Raw genomic sequence first — 22,742 nt, 5'->3', positions numbered from 1 at the left:
CCTCGTGGTCCAGCGGTTTCTCAAATCCTACCCGGAGCTGCCGAATGTGCTTCTTAAATTACGCCACCTGTGTGCCCATTTTAGAAAGTCAGCTACAGCTTCCGCCGCCCTTGCCGTGTTTCAGCAGCGTTTGCAGTTTCCGGCTCACAGACTGGTGTGTGATGTCCCCACATGTTGGAACTCTACACTGCAGATGTTGGGAAGGATTTGTGAGCAGAAGAGGGCAGTTGTTGAGTACCAGCATCAACAAGCCGTCGGTATTCAGTATAGACTCCACACATAAGACCTCAGGAGTGGACATGAATGTCAGACATATGTACCATCCTCCAAAACTTTGAGGACTCCACCAAGATGGTGAGCGTCGATGACGCCATAATTAGCGTCACTATCCCGCTATTCTCTCTCCTGAAATGCTCTCTGCTCACAAGCAAAGAGGATGCATTGCAGGCGGAGCACGATGAGATGGAGCAAGGAACCATACAGGGTGATTACACACAGCCCAGCCTCATCTCATCCCAACGTGGATTGGGTGACAATGAGGAAGAGGAGGAGGATGAGGAAGGACAGGAGCAAGTTTCATGTGCTATAGATGGTACAACCTGCACAGCTATCATACTGTCTGTTCAGCGTGGATGGCCAGAGGACTGAGTGGAGGAGGAGGAGGAGAGCATGGTCAGTCATCCTCTTGGTGAGGACACGGAAGTCTTGCCTGTTAGTAGTCTGGCACGCATGGCAGAGTTTATGTTACACTGCCTTTCCCATGACCCCCACGTTCTCAAAATTTTGGGTGACAGTCATTACTGGTTGGTGACACTTCTAGACCCACGCTACAAGGAGAACTTTATATCTCTTATTCCTGAGGCGGACAGGTCTACAAAAATGGGGCTGTACCAGAAGGCCCTTGTTGCGGAACTATTAAAAAAATTCCTATCGGAAAACGCTGGCGGTAGAGGGCACACTTCGTTGGACAACCAAGGAGTACAGGCGAGAGAGACACAACTTCAATCCAGCAGAGGCAGGGGAACACTGTCAAAGTTCTGGGGGAGACCCTCCCATCGCACAGGCCCTGAGTGGCGGGGTACTCTCACAAGGAGTCCAAAGTTTGGGAAGATGCTGAGGGAGTACCTTGCCGACCATACCAATGTCCTCCGTGATTCCTCTGTGCCTTATAATTATTTGGTATCCAAGCTGGATACGTGGAATGAACTGGCTCTCTATACCTTGGAGGTCCTGACCTGCCCTGCCACCAGCGTTTTTTCTGAGCGGGTTGTTAGTGCCGCTGGTGGAATTATAACTGATAAGCGCATCCACCTGTCAACTGAAAATGCTGACAGACTGACTCATATAAAAATCAACAAGGGCTGGATTGGGCCAGACTTCTCAACACCACCGAATGATAGCAGCGTAACATAAACTCAAATCCAGTGTCTTTTCTTGGGAGGTGTATTCCCATGCACCTTTTCACACCCAGACATGGGTATACGCTTCCTGATTTTGGCTATTTGATCTTGTCCTCCTCCTTCTCCTCATCCTCCACCGCTATATCACCAGGGTGACCGTGGTCCGTGATGCAGCACCCAACTAATTTTTTTAAAGGGTGTTTATGATGCCCGTAAAAAAAATTTTTTATACAGTATGTTCATGTATACCCCCCAGGGGTAAATGTTTGTCAGCCCATACACTTTGTGCATGGGCATTACAAGTATAGGAGGCCTGCTCCTTTCTAATGGGAACATTTTTTTATGAGGTCCTCCTCCACTTCTCTTTCAAGGGGCATTAGAGTGCCTCCAAATTTTTGGCATCCCTTGCATTCACTGCATAGGCCAACACTGTGGGAGACTCTCTTCTATCTAATGAGAATTTGTCGTTACTGTGGCCCTGCTCTATGTCTCTTTAAATTGTTAGTGGGGTTTTTTCTAAATTTGGTCAGCCGTTGGACTCACTGCATACCCTATAACTGTATGGCAGACCCTCTCTTTTCTAATGGGAACATGTCATACTTGTTACTGTGGCCCTGCTCTATGTGTCTTTAAATTCTTAGTGGGGTTTTTCCTAAATTTGGTCAGCCGTTGGACTCACTGCATCCCCTATAACTGTATAGCAGACTCTCTCCTTTCTAATGGGAATTTGTCTTTACTGTGGCCCTGCTCTATGTGTCTTTAATTTCTTAGTGGGGTTTTTCCTAAATTTGGTCAGCCGTTAGACTCACTGCATACCCTATAACTGTATAGCAGACCCTCTCCTTTCTAATGGGAACATGTCGTACTTGTTACTGTGGCCCTGCTCTATGTGTCTTTAAATTCTTTGTGGGTTTTTTCCTAAATTTGGTCAGCCGTTAGACTCACTGCATACCCTATAATTGTATAACAGACTCTCTCCTTTCTAATGAGAACATGTCGTACTTGTTACTGTGGCCCTGGTCTATGTGTCTTTCAGATTCCCTCCATCATCAATGAAACAGGATGTGTCTGATGATGTGTCACAAACCACATTGCCAGATAAGGTTGTAAAATGTTAAAATGACATTTCCCAGTGAATGCATTTGCCTTAAAAAATAACGTAAAAAACAAAAAACAGTAGGCTCTTTCTTTTGTATAAAAACAGAGTCGCCAATGTAACCTCAATGTAATCACATTGTTCAGCTCCTGCACCTCCTCCTCGATCTCTGAAATGACCACATCAATCACAAGCTGAAAGCACTGCAGCACTGCCTTGGCCAAGCGGCAACAGGCTATGCTGAAGATAACATGTTTAAAGCTTAGGTGACAAACCGCACAGCGCTCCAGAGTTGTTGAAAGCTATAACGCAGCAGCTTGATCTGTGGCTCTCACCGCTGAACATACAGCCAGGCATGGTTGTTTTGTGACAATGGGTGGAACCTGGTGATGGATAAATGACAGCCAGAGTAGATACGGTTTCCCTCTATGCCAGTCCTTTCACCGAGCTAAAGAATATGGCTGTTGTGAAATACAACTCCCACTGAGAAGCTGTTTCAGATTGAAAAACATTGTGCCCACCAGAGGATTTGATTCTGAGGGCTCTCCTTTCTCACCTGCTCAAGAGCCCCATAGCAGCTGCAAAGTTTGCGCTATCATGAACTCTCTTGATGTAGAAGCCAGGGCACACCTGAGGATTCTCTGGTGGGCCCATAAAACCCTGCCGAGAAGCAGCCCTGGCTAAGAAAAGTGTGTGGGAAGGTTCCTAGACACTCTATGGCTGCTTTTTTACTGAGGGGGAAACCCATGCAAACACGGGGAGAACATACAAAATCCTTGCAGATGTTGTTCTTGGTGGGATTTGAACTCAGGACCCCAGCGCTGCAAGGGTTCAGTGTTAACCACTGAGCCACTGCTGTGTTGCCCTCTCTGTTCTCCCTCTGATATCTAACATGCTGGAGAAACTTGCACCTACTGCCACTCAGTATCTTCAGCTCCCTTTTGAGAAACTAATGTATTTGGGCAGAAGAAAAGGAAATTGTGGATGGCTTCGCTACTGGTACTGGGGGCACTGCTGGTTGAAGCCAAGCTGATTCCCATAGAAAAGTACCAGCAGCAAGCTAAGGAGATGGTAGCCTCAATCATCATCACAACCACACCTTGGCACTATGAACTCTCCTGAAGGAGAAGCCTGGGCCCATGGGAGGAGTGTCTGGTTTTCTGGTGGGCCCGTCTCACCCTGAAGAGAAGCAGCCCTAGCTAAGAAAAGTTTGTGGGAAGGTTCCTGGACACTCTATGGCTGCTTTTTACTGTGGACTGGCTCCAGCAATCTATGATCCCTTCACTGGCTCCCCATTGGCCAGAGACTTCAGTTCAAAACCGTAACCATGACATGCAAAGCCATCCACAACCTATCTGCTCCATATATCTGTGACCTAGTCTCCCAGTACATACTTGCATGCAACCTCTGATCCTCACAAGATCTATTTCTCTACTCCCGTCTTCTCTCCTCTTCCCACAATCGCATACAATATTTTTCCTGTGCATCCCTTCTACTCTTGAACTGTGTACCCCAACATATCAGACTCTCGCCTACTGTTGAAACCTTTAAAAGGAAGCTGAAGACCCACCTCTTCCGACAAGCCTACAATCTGCACTAACCTTCGCTCTACCATACAGCTGCACGACCAGCTGTACCCTCACCTACTGTATCCTCATCCATCCCTTATAGACTGTTTGTGCACCCTTACTGGCAGGGTCCTCTCTGCTCTTGTACCAGTCAGTGACTTCTTTTCACATGTAAAGCGCAATGGAATAAATGGCGCTATAATAATAATAATCATACAAATTGTACTCTGGGTCAATTGATGGCACTTTCCTGGTGTCTACCCCTTAATTGATGTGTTTTGGCAGCTTTTGGTCCCGTTTGAAGGTGTTTTGTATACATTTGCTTTTGGCACCCATTGAATCCAATGACATTTGGCAGTGTTCGGTGAATATTCGCCAATTACATTGACGAATATTGCAAAAACGGCAATTGTAATCCGAAACGAATATTGAAATATTTGATCGTCTATTATCAGAAACACCCATAAAAAAATGATGTGGGTGTTGCATCACGGTCACCCTGGTGATATGGTGCTGGAGGATGAGGATGAGGAGAAGGAGGAGGACAAGAGCAAATAGCCAAAATCAGGAAGCGTATACCCATGTGTGAGTGTGAAAAGGTGCATGGGAATACACCTCCCAAAAAAAGACACTGTATTTGAGTTTATGTTATACTGCTATTATTTGATGGTGTTGAGAAGTCTGGCCCAATTCAGCACTTGCTCCACTTCCAATGCCTCTTCTTTAATTGTGAGCAGCGAGCGTTTCAGTAGAAAGAGAAGCGGGATGGTGATGCTAATTATGGCATCATCGCCGCTCATCATCTTGGTGGAGTCCTCAAAGTTTTGGAGGAGGGCACAGGTGTCAGACATCCATGCCCAATCATCAGCTCTTATGTGTGGAGGCTGACCTGAATGCTGACGGATATGTTGAAGCTGGTACTCAACAAATGCTCTCTGCTGCTCAAAATCATTCAAAACATCTGCAGCATTGATTTCCAACGCACACCAGTTGGTGAGCTGGAAGATGTAAACGCTGCTGAAGCCCTGCGAGGGCGGTAGAAGCTGTAGCTGACTTTCTCAAATGAGCACACACGCGGCGTACTTTCACCAGCAGCTCTGGCAGATTCGTGTAGATTTTGAGAAACTGCAGAACCACTAAGTTGAGCACATGGGCCAGGCATGGTACATGTACGAGCTTACCTAGCTTCAGAGCCGACACCAGGTTCTCTGATACAGCTTTCTACAACTCTGCAACGGTGTGCGGTTTGTCGCCTAAGCATACAATCCTGCTTATTGTTATTGGTACACACAAAGTTTAAGTAAATAATCTGGAATATGTCCTAAAAAAATAAATCAAGTGATGGAGATGGAGGCTAAAGAGGAGGAGGAGGAGGTGGTGCAGGAGCTATAGAATGTAGGGGTAACCCTGATTGACCCAGGACCTGCAATCCTCTGCTTTAGGAGCACGTGTTCCGTGCCAGGGTCCCACTGGGTTCCAGCTTCCACAATATTAACCCAGTGGAATGCGTCAGTAAGATGAACTGTCCCTGGCCACATTCAATTGTCCACGTGTTTGTGGTTAGGCAGTCCTTCCCACTTAAGTGCACTATGGAGGGCATGGGTAATGTTCTGAGACTCGCGCTTGTGGAAGGCAAAGAGGATACTAGGAGAAATAGTGGCGGCTGAGGACAGAGTATGGACACCCGGCCGCTGCCACCATGAGGTTTTGGAAAGCTTCCGCCTCCACGGGCCTAAAAGGCAACATTTCAAGTGCAACCACACTGTCCAGAAATGTAGCAGTTTAGTATTGCGGCCTGTGGGTGGGTGTTGATTGGCTGCATACTTGCGTTTGCATTCCAAGTAACACAAAGCTAAGGAGATAGATGATCCAACCATCATGAATAATTTGGTCGTTGTCTAGGAGACCGAGCACAATATTAACCCAGTGACATGCGTCCGTGAGATGTACCGTCCCTGGCCACATTCACTTGTCCACATGTTTGTGGTTAGGCGGTCCTTCCCACTTAAGTGCACTGGGGAGGGCACGGGTAATGTTCTGGGACTCACGCTTGTGGAAGGCGGAGACAATACAGGGAGAAATAGTGCATTCCAAGGACTATGGTAGGGACAACTGAACACTGCAAAGGGACAATGACGTGGACGGTGATAGTTGCAAGTCTGCAATGACAGGTGCAACTTCGCATGCACCATGGACAGCGGAAGAGGCAGTGGTGTCACCCGCAGACATTGTTTCTGGACCTTGGTGTTCGGCCCTGCTAGTCAGGTGCTTTGCTGTCATGTACCTGAGCATGCTGGTGGTGGTCAGGCTGGTAGATTTGGTGCTCTTGCTGATGCTGGACTGGCAGATGTTGCAAATGGCCTTTTTGGGGTTATATAAACAGTCTTTAAAAAAGAACTAGATTCGGGAAGACCTAACAGTTGTACTGGCAACTTCTGTCGTGTTGGTGTTCCAGGGAGCAGTTGCCCGCCTTGTGTCTTTGGCCACCACACTGCTTGTTCCTGCCTATTGTGGTGCTACGCCCCCCCCTGTGTGCTGCTGTCCTCACTCTGCATGTCCCATTGCCCGGTTGGGTCAGTGACTTCATCATCCACCGCTTCGTCTTCCACTTCCACACCCTAGTCCTCCTCCTGACTTTCTATCCATTGTGTCTCATCGTTATCCACCCTTTCGGGTGACCATGGCTGCTCAAATCGTTACATGCGATCTTCTGTTGCCATGCTCGAAGCTGGCCGGTCGAGAGGCCCGAATCTATCGATGGAAAAGTGAACAGCTCTTGGGGTAACCCTGGACTCTAATCTCTTCTTCAGACCACATATCCAAGCTCTTTCCACTTCCAAGAGGACCAAGCAAGAGGCCAAAAACTATAAATGGAAAGATGAACAAAACAGCTCTTTTGAGTGTCCAAGTGTGGGATCAGTTGTCTCAGGGCACTCAGAATGGTGGGAGGAATGAGGATCAGGGTGAGGAAGATGCCGACTCCAAGTGAAAAAAATCTCCCAAATCAGCACATTCCTCAACTACGAATCTACAAAAATACTAGTGCACGCACTCATCAGCTCCCTTCTTGACAACTGCAACCTACTGCTCTGTGGCCTCCTTTCTAACACTCTCGCATTCCTCCAATCTCTCCTGAACTCTTTTGCCCGACTAATCCACCTGTCCCCTCGCTATTCCCTGGCCTCTCCTTGCTGTAAATCCCTTCACTGGATCCCCATTACCCAGAGACTCCAGTTTAAAACCCTAACCTTGGAATGCAAAGCTATCCATAACCAGTCTCCTCCATACATCTGTGACCTAGTCTCCCGGTACTTACCTGCACGCAACCTCCGATCCTCACAAGATCTCCTTCTCTACTCCCCTCTTATCTCTTCTTCCCACAATCGCATACAAGATTTCTCCCGTGCATCCCCCTTCTCTGGAACGCTCTACCCCACCATTTATGTCTCTCGCCTACTGTTGAAACCTTCAAAAGTACCTGAAGATACACCTCTAGTGACATGCGTACAACCTGCAGAACACCAGCTCTATCCTCATCTACTGTATCCTCACCCATGCCTTGTAGACTGTGAGCCCTCTCCTCTCCTGTACCAGTCGCTGTCACATTTTTGTTAAAGATTATTGTAATTGTTTTTGCGATGTATACACCTTTTTCACATGTAAAGTGCCATGGAATAAATGGCGATAAAGTAATAATAATAATGTGATCCAGACTCACATCTACTGAGACTGGACCATGTGGAACACAGGGTGGTGGTGGTGGCAAACTGACTGGAAACGTTATCTGCTATCCAACCAGCAACCTTTTCACACTGCTCTGGCTTCAATAGTGGTGTTCCGCGGCCCCCTAGAAATTGGGACAGGAAGGTAGTTCAACATGACGTGGGTGTTTGCTGTGCTCCCTCAGCAGGCACAGTTTCATCTTGCCCATGGCCTCTGTGTGCACTATCACCATCACCATAACGTCCACTTCCCCATCCCTTGACACACACCTTACCCATTTTAAATAGAGTTTAAGATTTGTCACGTTGCCAAAAATGTCTATTATTACTGCAGTAATATAGGATCATGTCTGATGAAATGACGACAGTTTTAGGCAGTGCCCTGGGAGTCAGAGATGCTTCCAGAGGTCTTCCCCATGCTGTTCCCATGTCACACAACACATGGCCAGATTAGGTTGTAAAATGTTAAAATGACATTTCCCAGTGAATGCATTTGTCACGGTTGAAAGCAATGCAAAAGTGCAAAAACGCATCAAAAGAGCTATGTGTGAAGATAGCCCAAGGTGTGGAGGAGCATTTTTGTTTTTGGTTATTTATTTTGCCTTATATACAAGTCATTACCCTGAAAAGGATTTTCCTTAACATATTTCCAAGGAAAATCCATTTTGGTTTTGTTTTTGTATTTGTATGTTTTATTGTGAGTCCGTAAAAGTGGTGTAATACCTCTGACAACATTGTTGACAGCAGTGACCTGGGAGTCAGAAATGCTTCCAGGGGTCTTCCCCATGCTGTTCTCGTGTCATTTGAGCACTGTTCCCATCGATTTGGGCAATTTTCAGGCCCTCTGCAGACCACCAGAGGGAGCACCTTGAAAAATGCTTGAGTTTTCCATAGACTTACATTGGGCTCGTTACTCGGGCCGAGCACTTGAGCATTTCAATTTGCTCGACCCAAGCAACGAGTACCTGAGCATTTTAGTGCTCGCTCATCACTAATTACAATATATCAGATATTGCTATTTATTATGCTGTCTGCTGTTCTGTTTCCTACTCTGTTAATGTAGATGCCATTTGCATAAATAAAATATCCTCATAGAAAACAATAATGGTGGTTTACTAATGAGTAATATGTATTGTGTGCTATTCTTTCAGGTGGCCATGTCAATCCAGCAGTTTCTTTTGCCATGTGTATGACTGGAAAACTGTCGTGGGTTAAACTACCTTTCTACATTAGTGCACAGTTCTTGGGGGCCTTCACTGGATCTGCAGCTGCTTTTGGTGTTTATTATGGTACGTTCTGCACTGTATAATGTATATAACTCAAAAGTCCCAATTTGTTGATTTTAAAGGAAAGTGACAGTGCCTGGATATTAGACCAGTTCCAGTCCCTGTATACATAAGTCCAATGTAATGTTATGTGTTTAATTCAAAATGCTGATGCAGACCACACAAGGTATGCATCACCATCATAAAGATGAGTAAAGATGGCTATGCAAAGCCAAGTACAGACTTTATGCCATTACTGTGCAAGTGTGTTGGCAATAAAGTCCATCTACAAGAGAGCTTGTCTTTTTTTTATTTCTTTTTGTACTTTATTTACTTTGGTTCCCACAATATGAGGAGGAAATACATAAAAGCATAAGATGAATGATAAGTGAACTTGTTTTGTAAATCTAGACATACACAGTAGACTAAGGTCCCACAAGCCCTTCAATTTCAGTTTAATAACATATAGAATGCATATAAACTTTCAGATTCTATAGGTCATTGTTTTATGGGATATACCCACCACTGAATATTGTTTTTTGTTTTTAATTTAATCTCATTCATCAGCTGTGTGTTAACCCTTCTGAAATCTGCATTGTACTTCAATGTCATCTGTAATGCTCTGCTGCTATTCATTGGTATATATGTATCTCATTCAGCTACGTTATTTAATACATGATACCTTAAAGTCATCACACTTACTTTAAGGCTGCCCACGATGCAGAAATGCTCCGGATTTTCCCTGAGCGTTTCTGCATCTCCCTGGCAGAAAAAAATGCATGCGGATTTTACATACGTTTTTCCTGCCAGCGACAAGCGGAAGTGAAGCGTTTTTCACATGCGATTTCGCATGCGGGTTGTCAAGCGCTTTCTAAGCGATTTTAGCATCACTTGGAAAGTGTTTAACAACTTGGTCACACTATATATATCCATGCAATCGGCATGGATTTATATAGTGTGACCAAGTTACAGTAAAAGAAGGGTAAAAAATAAACATTATACTCACCTTCCGATGGCCCCCGGTCTCCTCCTGTGCGTCCGGTGCGTTAGGCGGCTCGCGGTGGTCTAAAAGAACCTTCCATGACGTCATTTAGTCATGTGACAGGTCACGCAACCGCCGGCGTCAGCGGTCGCGTGACCTGTCACATGACTAAATGACGTCATGGAAGGTCCTTTTAGACCATCGCGAGCCGCCGGGAAGCCAGGACGCATCGCTATGGAAACCGGTTGCCATCAGAAGGTAAGTATAATGTACTATGGCACCCGAGTCTGGAGGAGAGTCTCCTCTTCTCACAAATCACTCAACCATCTTCTCACTCTCTCTTTTTCTTTTTTTAGTCGCAGGTGATATTTCTCCTAATCCAGGACCTTCTTGTAATAATAAGACTAACTCTTTCCCTGCTACATTCAGAAGCCCTGCTAATCTCATTAATATTCCCTGCATGCCTTCTGTCTCTTTCAATTGTGCCCTTTGGAACGTGCGGTCAGCATTTAATAAACTCTCCTACATACATGACGTTTTCCTCTCAAATTCCCTCAACCTTCTGGCTCTCACTGAAATATGGATCTAGCAGTCGGACACCACCGCCGCTGCTGCTCTCTCATATAGTGGCCTACACTTCTCTCATACCCCAAGACCTGACAACAGATCAGGTGGAGGTGTTGGTCTGCTCCTTTCAACTAAGTGTACTTTTCATACTTTTCAGGTTATCCCCCCCCAGTATCCTCCCTTATCTTCCCTTCTTTTGAGGCCCACACAGTCAGACTCTACCGGCCCTTCTCCCTGTGAGTGGCGGTTGTTTATTGCCCTCTAGGCCCCTCCCGTCAGTCCCTGGATCACTTTGCTGCCTGGCTTCCAAATTTTCTATCCTGCGAAATCCCCACTATAAACATGGGGGACTTTAACATCCCAACTGGTGATCCCCTTTCCTCATCTGCTGCTCATGTTTTATCACTAACCTCCTCCTTCGGCCTTTCACAGCTTACTAATTCTACTACCACGAAGATGGGAACACTGGACGTGATCTTCTCCCGGCTCTGCTCAATACATGACTTTACTAACTCTCCTCTTCCGCTCTCTGACCTCATCCTTTTTTTCATTCTCTGTCAAGAACTGTAACACTACTTAAGACACCCCCACTTTCCACACTTATAGAAATATACACGCCAGTAACACCCAGAAATTTATGAAAACGATGCAAACATTATTGGCTCCAATCTCCTCCATCTCATGTCCTGACTCTGCACTGAAGCATTGTAATGAAAAATTGCAATGCGCCTTGGATGAAGCCACACCTCCTACATATAGAACAACTCGGCACAGACAGCGACAACCCTGGCACACGCCGTTTTCTCCAGCGGTGCTCCAGGTGCGCTGAACGGCTGTGGAGAAAATTTAATTTGACCGAAGATTTCATCCATTATAAATTTATGCTTAAAAGATATAACTCTGCCCTTCACCTCTCCAAACAAACCTACTTTAACAACCTTATCATCTCACTATCTAATAATCCTAAATGCCTCTTTGACACTTTTCACTCTCTCCTTAATCAAACAGCACAGGCCCCGATGACCGACTTCAGGGCTGACGATCTAGCCAATTATGTGAAAGAAAAAATTTAGCATATCCGACAGGAAATTTTCTTCCAATCCCAAAATGCTATGCAGGCTCCTCCCTCTCACATTGAATCTTGCTCACTTTCTGACTTCTAACCAGTCACGGAAGAAGAAGTGATCAGACTCCTTGCATCTTCTCGCCCTACCACCTGCACCAGTGACCCTATTCCCTCACATCTCCTTCAGTCCCTTTCTCCAACTGTCACCGCTGTCACCTAACTAAAATATTCAATCTCTCCCTCTCATCTGGTATTTTTCCATCCTCTTTTAAACACGCTAGCATACATCCATTACTTAAAAAACATCCCTTGACCAGATCTGTGCTGCTAACTACAAACCTGTTTCCAATCTTCACTTTATCTCTAAACTCTTGGAACGCTTGGTCCACTCCCATCTAACCCGCTATCTCTCAGATAACTCCCTTCTTGACCCTTTACAATCTGGTTTCCGCTCTTTACACTCTACTGAAAGTGCACTCACTAAAGTCTCTAATGATCTACTAACAGCTAAATCTAATGGTCAGTACTCCCTGCTGATTCTCCTGGATCTCTCTGCAGCATTCAACACCATGGATCACCAGCTCCTGCTCACTATGCTCTGCTCTATTGGCCTCAAGGACACTGTTCTCTCCTGGTTCTCCTCCTACCTCTCCAACCGCTCCTTTTCTGTGTCTTTTGCTGGCTCCTCTTTCTCTCCCCTTCCCCTTACTGTTGGGGTCCCTCAAGGATCAGTCCTATGCCCCCTTCTTTTCTCCTTATACACTGCTCCTATTGGACAAACAATCAGCAGATTCGTTTTTAAGTACCATCTCTATGCTGATGACACCCAATTATACACTTCTTCTCCGGACATCACCCCTGCATTATTACAAAATACCAGTGATTGTCTTTCTGCTGTCTCTAACATTATGTCCTCCCTCTATCTAAAACTGAATCTGTCTAAAACTGAGCTACTCTTATTTCCTCCCTCCACTAACCTACCTATGGCCAATATTGCCATTTCTGTTTGTGGCTCTACCATTACTCCCCAGCAACATGCCCGCTGTCTTGGGGTCATATTTGATTCCGATCTTCCCTTCACTCCTCACATCAAATCACTCGCTCATTCATGTCATCTATACCTCAAAAACATCTCTAGAATCAGAACTTTTCTTATCTTTGACTCTGCAAAAACTCTTACTGTAGCTCTTATTCATTCTCGTCTGGACTATTGCAATTCTTTACTAATCGGCCTCCCTCTTACTAAACTTTCCCCTATCCATTCCGTCCTGAATGCAACAGCCAGGATCATATTCCATTCCAACCGCTACACCGATGCCTCTTCCCTGTGCCAGTCTCTGCCCATCCAATACAGAGTTCAATATAAACTTATCATTCTTAACCACAAAGCGCTCCATGCTTCAGCACCCCCCGACATCTCCTCCCTCGTCTCAGTCTACCACCCTACCTGTGTCCTCCGTTCTGCCAATGACTTAAAACTAAAATCCTCCATAATCCGAACTTCCCACTCCCATCTCCAAGATTTCTCACTTGTTGCGCCAATTCTTTGGAATGCACTACCCAGGACAATTCGATTAATTCCCAATACCCACAGTTTTAAGTGTGCCCTAAAAACCCATTTCTTTAGACTGGCCTATCGCCTCAACATACTTATCTAACTGTCCTAGTTTGGCCCATATTAAAATTTTCTTCAAAATCATGTTCATACCATCCATGCACTTAATAGTCTCTTTCTGTACTATACACATACTGGCAGGCGACCAGTTCATGTAGTGTTATGTACATACCCTTTTAGTATATTATGGCTGTATTATACAACATATGTACATGTTACCTTTTGAGTCCCCCCTATTTCCTCATAGACTGTGAGCTTGCGAGCAGGGCCCTCACTCATTTTGATATTAGTAATGCTTATTCTGTAATGTCTGTATTGTCTGTATAAGTCCCCACTAAAATTGTAAAGTGCTGCGGAATATGTTGGCGCTATAAAAATAAAAAGTATTATTATTATTAATTCTGTGCTGATTATTTTCTTTGTAGTGGTGTGATATTAGTGATATTACTATTAAATTTGCTTAAATAGCACTATCACATTCTGCAACACTTTTCAGATATTGTCACTATTGGGGCCCGCAATCTAAATGACCTATCAGTAAGTCTTTAGAGTGTGGAAGAATACTCGAGTATCCAGATAAAACCAACGCAAACACTGGACTAACATACAAACGCCTTGCCTTGCAGATATCGTCCTGAGTGGTGTTTGAACTCAGGACCCCAGTGCTTTAATAATAATAATAATAATAATTTTTATTTATATAGCACCAACATATTTCGCAGCACTTTACAATTAAGTAGGGACATATACAGACAATATAAACAATGCAATGTATCATATTTCAACAGTTACAGGAGGATTGACAGCCCTGCTCACAAGCTTACAATCTATATGGAAAAGGGGGGGACACAATAGGTAAAACATGGTCAACAGCCAGTATCTGTCTGTCTAAGGGCAGTTACCGTGTAGTATTTGGTGCATGGAGGATGTGGAGACAGCTGAATATGCAGGGGCAGATTAAGATTAACATTTAGGATGGAAGAGTTAGGTTGGTGAGTTGAGGTGGTAGGCTTGTCTAAACAGATGGTTTTTTTTTAAGCATGTTTGAAGACATGGGGGCTAGATATCAGTCGGATCGTTTGGGGCAGTGCATTCCAGAAAACTGGCGCGGCACGAGAGAAGTCTTGAAGATGGAGGTGTGAGGTTCGGATTAAGGAGGATGTTAGTTTTAGATCAGTTGCAGAACGGAGTACACTGGAGGGGCGATAGACATCAATGAGGGATGAGATATAGAGCGGTGCAGAAATGTGGAGAGCTTTGTGGGTGAGAGAGATGAGTTTGTATTGTATTCTGTGGTAAATGGGTAACTAGTGCAATGACTGGCAGAGGGTAGAGGCGTCGGTGAAGCGGCCTGATAGAAATGGATTGGAGAGGAGACAGTTTGTTTAGAGGGAAACCGATTAGAAGACTACTAGTAAAGTGTAGCAGAACATTATTTGTTCAATTTAAAGCTTTGTCAATTTATTTTAATATTTTGTAGATTGTATTTTTTAAATGGCAAACCTCTGATTTGTTTTGCAGATGCATTAATGAAATATTCTGGAGGAGTGTTTACAGTAGTTGGTCCAAATGCCACAGCTCACATTTTTGCAACATATCCATCTCCATATCTTTCAACCTTGAATGGACTTGCAGATCAAGTAAGCTCAAATTAGTGATCAATGAAACCCCTTCACCTATTTGACTTAAAGTGGTTCTCCAGTAATGTAAAAAAAGGCCCCCATCACATAATTCAAATGGCAGCCCATCCTAGTCACATGTCAGGACAGATTGCAGCCTGAAGAAAAACTGCTCCAGAAATCGGTGTCGCAACTGACAGAGGAGCTGTACCGTAAGCATACATACTTTTGTGAGCCGAGGAGATGGGCTGTAATAGGAGAAGAAATAAAATTGGCTGGCTGCACATGGTGGACTGAGACCTTGATAAAAAAATCCTTTCTGCTCAGCCACCCAAGGATAAGATTCATTCTGATGTCACAGCCATTGTCCTCAGCTAACAAAGGTATGTGTGCTTAAGATACAGCTACTCTGTTATTTGAGACACAGATTTCGAGAGCAGGTTTTTTTCAGACTAGGAACACATGACTAGCATGACTAGGACAGGTTGCCATTTAAATGATGTAATGAGGGCTACGTTATTGCATTTTTGGGAACACATTTAATCATTAATTGTGGGAAAATAGGCACCTTTGGCTGCTGGGACCCACAGTACCTTCTACAACTGGTATGCTAGTAATTACAATTACAGTTAGGTGATAACCAAGATAGATACATTTATAATTACTGTGTAAGTATGTTGCCATACAGCTCCTTCTCTTGAATAAAATGGATTTGTAGGCAGATGTTCAGTTCAGAAATCTAGGTAAAATGGGTTATCCCTTTAATTTCCCAATTGATTTATTAAAATGTTAAAAACAGTCAAAGATGTTACAGATAAAATATTTTTTATTTAAATAGGTACTGTTTATTTTACACATAACCATACTACTCTCTTCCATACAAAATGAAAGGAGAGGCACTATGTTAACTGCAGTGGTTGCAGGTGTATCATGGGACTGGAGCCTAGGGTTTCCCAAATAACGTTTGGCATATATGACAAGAGAAGATCAATATAGTTAGAGATCCATGATTGTTTGAGAAAAAATTCCCTAACTTTTGTGATTTCATTGGCTGTAAGCCATAATCATCAACAGTAACATAAATAAACACTTGAAAAAGATCACTCTGTTTGTAATAACTCTATATAATATATGAGTTTCACTTTTTGTATTGAAGAACTGAAATAAATTAACTTTTTGATGATATTCTAATTTAGTAAGATGCACCTGTATGATAACAAAGTCTAAATAACTGTTGCATGCAAACCTGACTTTTATTGTGAATGTGAAAAAAATGTACATATTTATAGAAAAACAAAAAAAAGAAAATATAAAAAGGAAAAAAAGAAAAAAAATTGAAAACATTTTATTTAGTTCATTTTGCTTTGTGTTCTTTTTTCACAATGTAACCTTGATTCATCATTTGCGTTTTTTAAGTCGCTTTTCTTTTTTGTCTTGTGGTATTTCTTGTTGTCTTTTGTGCCTAATTTTTCAAAATGGCACATGTGGTTCATTAATCTTGTGCAGTCAAAAATTGGCTTTATTTTTCTCTCTAACTTTTTTTGCAACTTTTTAAGGCAAAAAAGTTCCACATTTCGCTAAATGTTGCAACAATTGTGCAAAAAATTCCAGTATACATAAAATCACTTCAGAAGGATCTTGAGTACATTTGTGCAAAAACTAACAAATTTTCAAAAAGTCGCAAATGGTGAATCAGGCGAAAAAAAATTTAATCCCCAGAACCCTGCCATCAATGGTGAGCTAAAAAAAGTACACAACTAAAAAGTAGTAAGTGTAAATTAAAAGCATAAACACAAAGGAAAAACAAGTGTAAAACATCAAAATTTAAACAAAAAATGTGCAAATTCAATAGTGAATCTACTGTAGCTCTACGACTTACAATTATGATTCCTCTCCTTGCACAGATGATGTCTACTGCTCTGCTTCTCATTCTGATTTTTGCCATATTTGATAAAAAGAACATGCCTGCTCCCAGTGGACTAGAGCCAATTGCTGTTGGGCTCCTCATTCTAACATTAGGACTATCTCTAGGATCTAACAGTGGATGTGCTATGAATCCAGCCAGAGATTTAGGTCCAAGAGTCTTTACCGCTCTGGCTGGCTGGGGCTCTGAAGTTTTCACGTAAGTAACCATAGTAACTAAAGTGATATTACTTAGGGAGGACATAATTGTTCATATAAGCAGGTTTGGTGCAACCACACAAAATAATCATAGGAAATTTAAGTCCAAGATTTTCACACTGAAAAACTTGTTCAAAGTTATCATAGGGGGGCATGCTCTTTTTTCACCTGCAGAATGACTCTTGTTTACAATTGGTCAAGGTCATGTAGGGGGAAAAGTACACACCCCAGAAAAGAATCTTTGTCAAAACCCTATTGGATTTATAAATTATAACCAAAACTTTATAAGCTAATATATTTGCAAAACAGCAATTTAAAAATAAAAACTATATTTTATTCAGCTCTGCATCAACTATTGTATTAAACTGATGTGGTCAGTTTAATGTGCTAAAACTGGTGAAAGATCTCAATCTGAAACAATTATGACATATTGATAAAATATGCGATACATTTCTGTTCTATCAAAAGGCCCAGAGAGGACAAATCCTTGAGAACTTGTCCCACAACAAATGTCAACCCTATTACCTTATTTAAATGCGATATTTTTTAGATGGAATATTTGCTAATCTCTAATCATCAGTAACATCTTCTGATAGAAGTGATTGATTGAACAGAGTGAATATTAACATTATTTAGGAACTCTAATAAAAACACTGACATAAAAAGATTTTCTTCCAAAGCGTCTCTATCATGATGACAGACTCCAACAGCTTGAAGCATATAGGAACAGGTCACTTGATATTTAGGAGCCCTAAATGTGAGTTTGAGGCCCATTCACATTACAGTCTAGAGAAACATTGCATCATGTGCTGCTATCTTTGTTGTCATCTCTTGTCAGTAATAATCCTCATTTTTTTCACATACACAGTGCTGGCAATAGCTTTTGGTGGATCCCTGTGGTTGGACCAATGTGCGGAGCTGTAATTGGCTCCTACATTTACATTCTATGTATTCAAGCTCATCACAAAAAGGAACCAGGCGTCTTGGATCTTAACCCTGATATTGATCACTTTGAAAAACATGAACTTGCCAGCATGGCTTGAGAGACTGCAAATCTTTGCTGAACTGTGCTCTGACTTCCGTGGTCTGCTTGCTCTTTTGTACATAAGCCAACTTTCCTTTCCCATTTGAACATGTACATTCTGTGATTGGTTTATGGTGATGTAACTGCAAGTCATGACTTAATTAATTACCTGCAAAATCCTCGGTTAAAATTCTAACAAAATATGAGAGTTTTTAAAGGGTCTCATTAGTATTTTATTCCTAGCTTTCAATCTCCAACATAAAAGTATCAGGGGATAATCATAATGTCCCTTAATTGCTCAGCCATAATTCATCCTTCTTAATGAAGCACTAATGGACCATAGACTGGGTCACAAAGGTATATGCAGGTAATTGGTCTTGTCATGCATTAATGTGTAATAACTGTGATCAATCATCAATACCATTAAAATTTGCTGTGTGTTAAAATGATTTTACTGTCAGAGGCCAAGAACTTCACTTCAGTAAGATGCTGTTTCCCATCTACAAGAAAATGTATGATGCGCTGCTATCAATTATGCTCCTAGTGAGGTCAATTTGTAAATCCATAAACATTTTGTGTCTCACAGCCACTCAAACAAACTAGGCTGAAAAATAGCTACTAGAAACATGCAAGATATTATTGTATTTCTTTTTATTAGCTTCCTAAATATTACTTCTAGTATAATGTCAAAAACTGTTTAGATACCCCTCAAAGTATAAATACTAAGTCAATCAATAGGAACTGACAATTACCCACTCGATTTTTAACCTCCTTATGACCTATGAGGCATAGGTGCATCATAGGTCACCTCCCCCTCTTTGGTGCGGGTTCCAGCACTGAGCCCGCACCTTTTCAGATCAGCTATCATGTGCCCCTAACAGCCGCGGGTGGAATTGCGATCCACCCACAGCTGTTAACATGTTAAATGCCGCTGTCAATCTCTGACTGCGGCATTTAACTTGCTCAAACCGGAATGCGTGTCATTGGCTCCGCCCACTCCCGTCACATGAGCCGAAGACCCATGTGGTTGTCATAGCCGACCTGCTATGAGCGCCGCCCAGCGGTCGGCGTTCATAGCGGATGAGCATTTTTGTTACACATAGCTCGGCTCGCAAAAAAATAAGCCCTTATCCAGCCCCAGATCTTGAAACATGGAGACGATACCGGTCTCAGAAAATGGCGCCATTTTTTGGGGGGGAAAAACTTTGGATTTTTTTTTTACCACTTAAATAAAAAAGAACTTGTACATGTTTGGTATCTATGAACTCGTAATGACCTGGAGAATCATAATGGCTGGTCAGTTTTAGCATTTAGAGAACATGGTAAAAAAAAAAAAACAATTGTACACCTTTTTTGCAATTTCACCACACTTGGAATTTTTTTGCCTGTTTTCCAGTACGCTATATGGTAAAATCAATGGTGTCCATCAAAAGTACAACTCGTCCAGCAAAAATCAAGCCCTCACATGGCCATATTGACAGACAAAGTTATGGCTCTGGGAAGAAGGGGAGCAAAAAATGAAAACACAAAAATAAAAAAAAAACAAGGTGGTAAAGGGGTTAAACTCACACTACATGTTTTACTACATCTTAATTTCTTATCTGTATCAATATGGATGATTCAGTGACCGTAATTGCTATCTGACCATTAGAATTGGTAGCCCCAACCCTACAACATATTGGGTAATATGATGGCAACAGAAAAGTATTTTTTTTTCACATAAATTATTTGATTACGCAAGGTCAGACTACCTCACTAAATGCCAGACATCTAAAGCATGATCTTTCTAATGTGTGCTCATATATGTGTTACACTGTATCATCATTATATGCCCTGCAACTGACATCATATGAAGTTTCAAACTTTACTAATGACTTTTCTGTTCCCCAGCAGGTAATGATGAATTTATTGTAGAGTAATCTAAACTGAATTTAGTATGAAACTGATATTGAAATAAAAAATATATGGATACAAAATCTTTATTACTTCACATCCCTATCCCCAGCCTGTTTTCACCTTCCTGACCAGGCCAATGTTTTCAATTCTAATCAGTGTAACTTTATGTGGTAATAACGATTGAATGCTTCAACAGGTCCCATTGATTCTGAGATTGTTTTTTCGTGACATATTGTACTTCATATTAGTGGTAAATTTAGGTCAATATGATTTGTGTTTATTTATGAAAATATCAAAAATTTTACAAACCATTTGAAAATGTAGCAATTTTCAAACTTTTAATTTTTTATGCTCTTAAAGCAGATAGTTATACCACACAAAATAGATAATAGCAAAAAACAAATACCACATGTCTATATCACATCAGCATCATTTTTGAAACATAATTTTTTAGGAAGTTAGAATGGTTAAAAGTTTATCAGCAATTTCTCATTTTTCTAAATTTACAAAGCAAATTTTTTTAGGGACCACATCCCTTTGAAGTGACTTTGAGAGCCCTATGTAACAGAAAATATCCAAAAGTGACACCATTTTAAAAAGTACACCCTTCAAAGTGCTCAAAAACACATTCAAGAAGTTTATCAACCCTTTAGGGGCTTCACGGAAATTAAAGGAATGTGGAAGGAAAGAAATGAAAATTTTATTTTCCCACCAAAATGTTGCTTTAGCCCCAAATTATTCATTTTAACAAGGCTAACAGGAGAAAATGGACCATACAATTTGTTGTGCAGTTTCTCCTGAGTATACTGGTAAGCCATATATGGTAGAAAACTACTGTTTAAGTCAGTGTTTCTCAATTCCAGTCTTCAGGACCCCACAACAGATCATGTTTTCAGAATCTCCTTAGTATTGAACAGGTGAGAGAACCTGGGACATTTTTTGATGCCTTGATAATAATTTTAGAACCTGTGCAATACTAAGGAAATCCTGAAAACATGGCCTGCTGGGGGGTCCTGAGGACTGAAGTTGAGAAACACTGGTTTAAGTACTTGTTGGGGCTCAGAAAAAAAAGGAGCACCCTTAAAGTATTGAAGCGCAAAATTGGCTGCAATAGATGGCTCACTGGCCGTGCACTGCAATGTGCTTTTGAGAGAAGTGGATGTGAATCTAGTTGCCACGTTACGCCACTATCCAAACTGCATAATGGTGGTCACATATAATCCACACAATCAATATTCCCATCAATCTGCAGTTACATAGAGTGACTAAAGAAAATTAGCTTAAGCTCAGAAAATCTTTAACATGTGTGTCCCCACTCAATATTGATCATTCTTTAGTTATGGACCTATGATGGACCTACGATCTTTACTGTATGTCCACATTCACTATCATAGCCATGTTGCATTTTGCATTATGTAAAGACTAGAGTGTGTCATGCACAGCACACTGAGGTAGTGCTACCATCTTTCTGCCATCTACCGATACAAAAAGATTAAAGTTCCTCACATAAATACAATTTTTTTCAAATGACAATTCTTAACTTGTGAGTAGAGATGAGCGTTGTTCGACTCGAACTGTTTGCCAATCTCAAATTCGAGCTGTTTTGGGCGGTGTTCGAGCCGTTCGGCGAACACGAACGATTTGAGAAAAATTCGGCTGTTCGAGGTTATGTTCGATAGCTGTTCGTGCACCAAAATCATAACTGGATTTTTTCTCAGTAATGATGAAAATTAATGTTAATAGCAGTTTGAGTGTACAGAGGGGTGGGGGGAGGGGCAGCGGATGGATCTCTGCAGGAATAATCAAGATCTCCATTTTTTTTTCTCTTTCCCGCATTTACAGTGGGGAGGTGCAATCTGTCAGCCTATCAGCAGCGCACACACGGAGCGAAGTGCTTTTTTTCACACAAGCAAGGGCATGTGTCATTGGCAGTGTATGTCACATGTCCTTGCCCTATAAGACCAAGCCATTTTCCCCGTCGTCACCATTTTCTCACTGCTGCAGTTGCGTGTTAGACGGCACCGCTGTTGCTGTGTGCGCTATACCTTGTTAATTTCAAGCCAATTTTCGCACAAATCTACAGATAGCTTGGGAGTAGGGAATAGTTGTGATTGCAGTCCTTTTAAGGACTAGGTTACAGCATTTCCTACGACTTTTATCAGGCAGGTCTGTGCTCTTAAATAGATAGATTGTGGGAGTAAAGACTAATTGTAATTGCAGTCCTTTTCAGGACTAGGTTACATCAGTTCCTATCAGTTTTTGCAAGGCAGGTCTGTGCCAGTGCTGTGCAAGTTTTTTTCACAGCATTTGGCTGAATCTAGCAAAGCTAATCCTTTTTGGCCTATTGCAGAGTGTGTTAGTCAGTGGAGTAGCCTATCTGTGTTGCAAGATATACCACCTGTGTATAGAATACCAATTTTTTTACTGCACCTAGTGAAGTAAAATCTTTTGGGCATAGCATCATTCTATTAGTCCATCTATACTGACCTCCATCAGGTTGCAAACTGAATATAATTTTTTTCTGCATCTAGCTCTGAAAAAATATTTGGCCTTCTAGCAGTGTGTGGGACATTCTCTATTAGTCCATCTATACTGACCTCCATCAGGTTGCAAATTAAAAATATTTTTTTGTCTGCATCTAGCTCTGAAAAAATATTTGGCCTTCTAGCAGTGTGTGGGACTTTCTCTATTAGTCCATCTATACTGACCTCCATCAGGTTGCAAATTCAAAATAATTTTTTGTCTGCATCTAGCTCTGAAAAAATATTTGACCTTCTTGCAGTGTGTGGGACTTTTTCTAT

At 42.1% G+C, this 22,742-nt stretch overlaps 1 protein-coding gene across 3 annotated transcripts in view; it reads left to right on the top strand.

Moving 5' to 3' along the window:
• The window catches only part of AQP9 (aquaporin 9), a 159,908-nt gene extending 139,881 nt beyond the window's left edge, over window positions 1-20,027 (top strand). The window contains exons 7-10 of one of the 3 annotated variants that reach the window (XM_073652975.1): window positions 8,938-9,075; window positions 14,803-14,921; window positions 16,805-17,022; window positions 17,890-20,027. In XM_073652975.1, the coding sequence (XP_073509076.1) occupies window positions 8,938-9,075; window positions 14,803-14,921; window positions 16,805-17,022; window positions 17,890-18,064 (650 nt within the window). In that variant the 3' untranslated portion in view covers window positions 18,065-20,027. The remainder of the gene's footprint in view (window positions 1-8,937; window positions 9,076-14,802; window positions 14,922-16,804; window positions 17,023-17,889) is intronic. The other 2 variants (XM_073652973.1, XM_073652976.1) reach the window with 2 other exon arrangements.
• The last annotated feature ends 2,715 nt before the right edge of the window (window positions 20,028-22,742 follow it).

This window comes from Phyllobates terribilis, unplaced genomic scaffold (genome assembly GCF_046119375.1).
Source record: "Phyllobates terribilis strain yellow unplaced genomic scaffold, ASM4611937v1 Scaffold_11__3_contigs__length_659146591, whole genome shotgun sequence".
Lineage (NCBI taxonomy): Eukaryota > Metazoa > Chordata > Amphibia > Anura > Dendrobatidae > Phyllobates > Phyllobates terribilis.
Note: the sequence above shows the minus strand (reverse complement) of the source record. Positions and strands in the feature narration are given on the sequence as shown.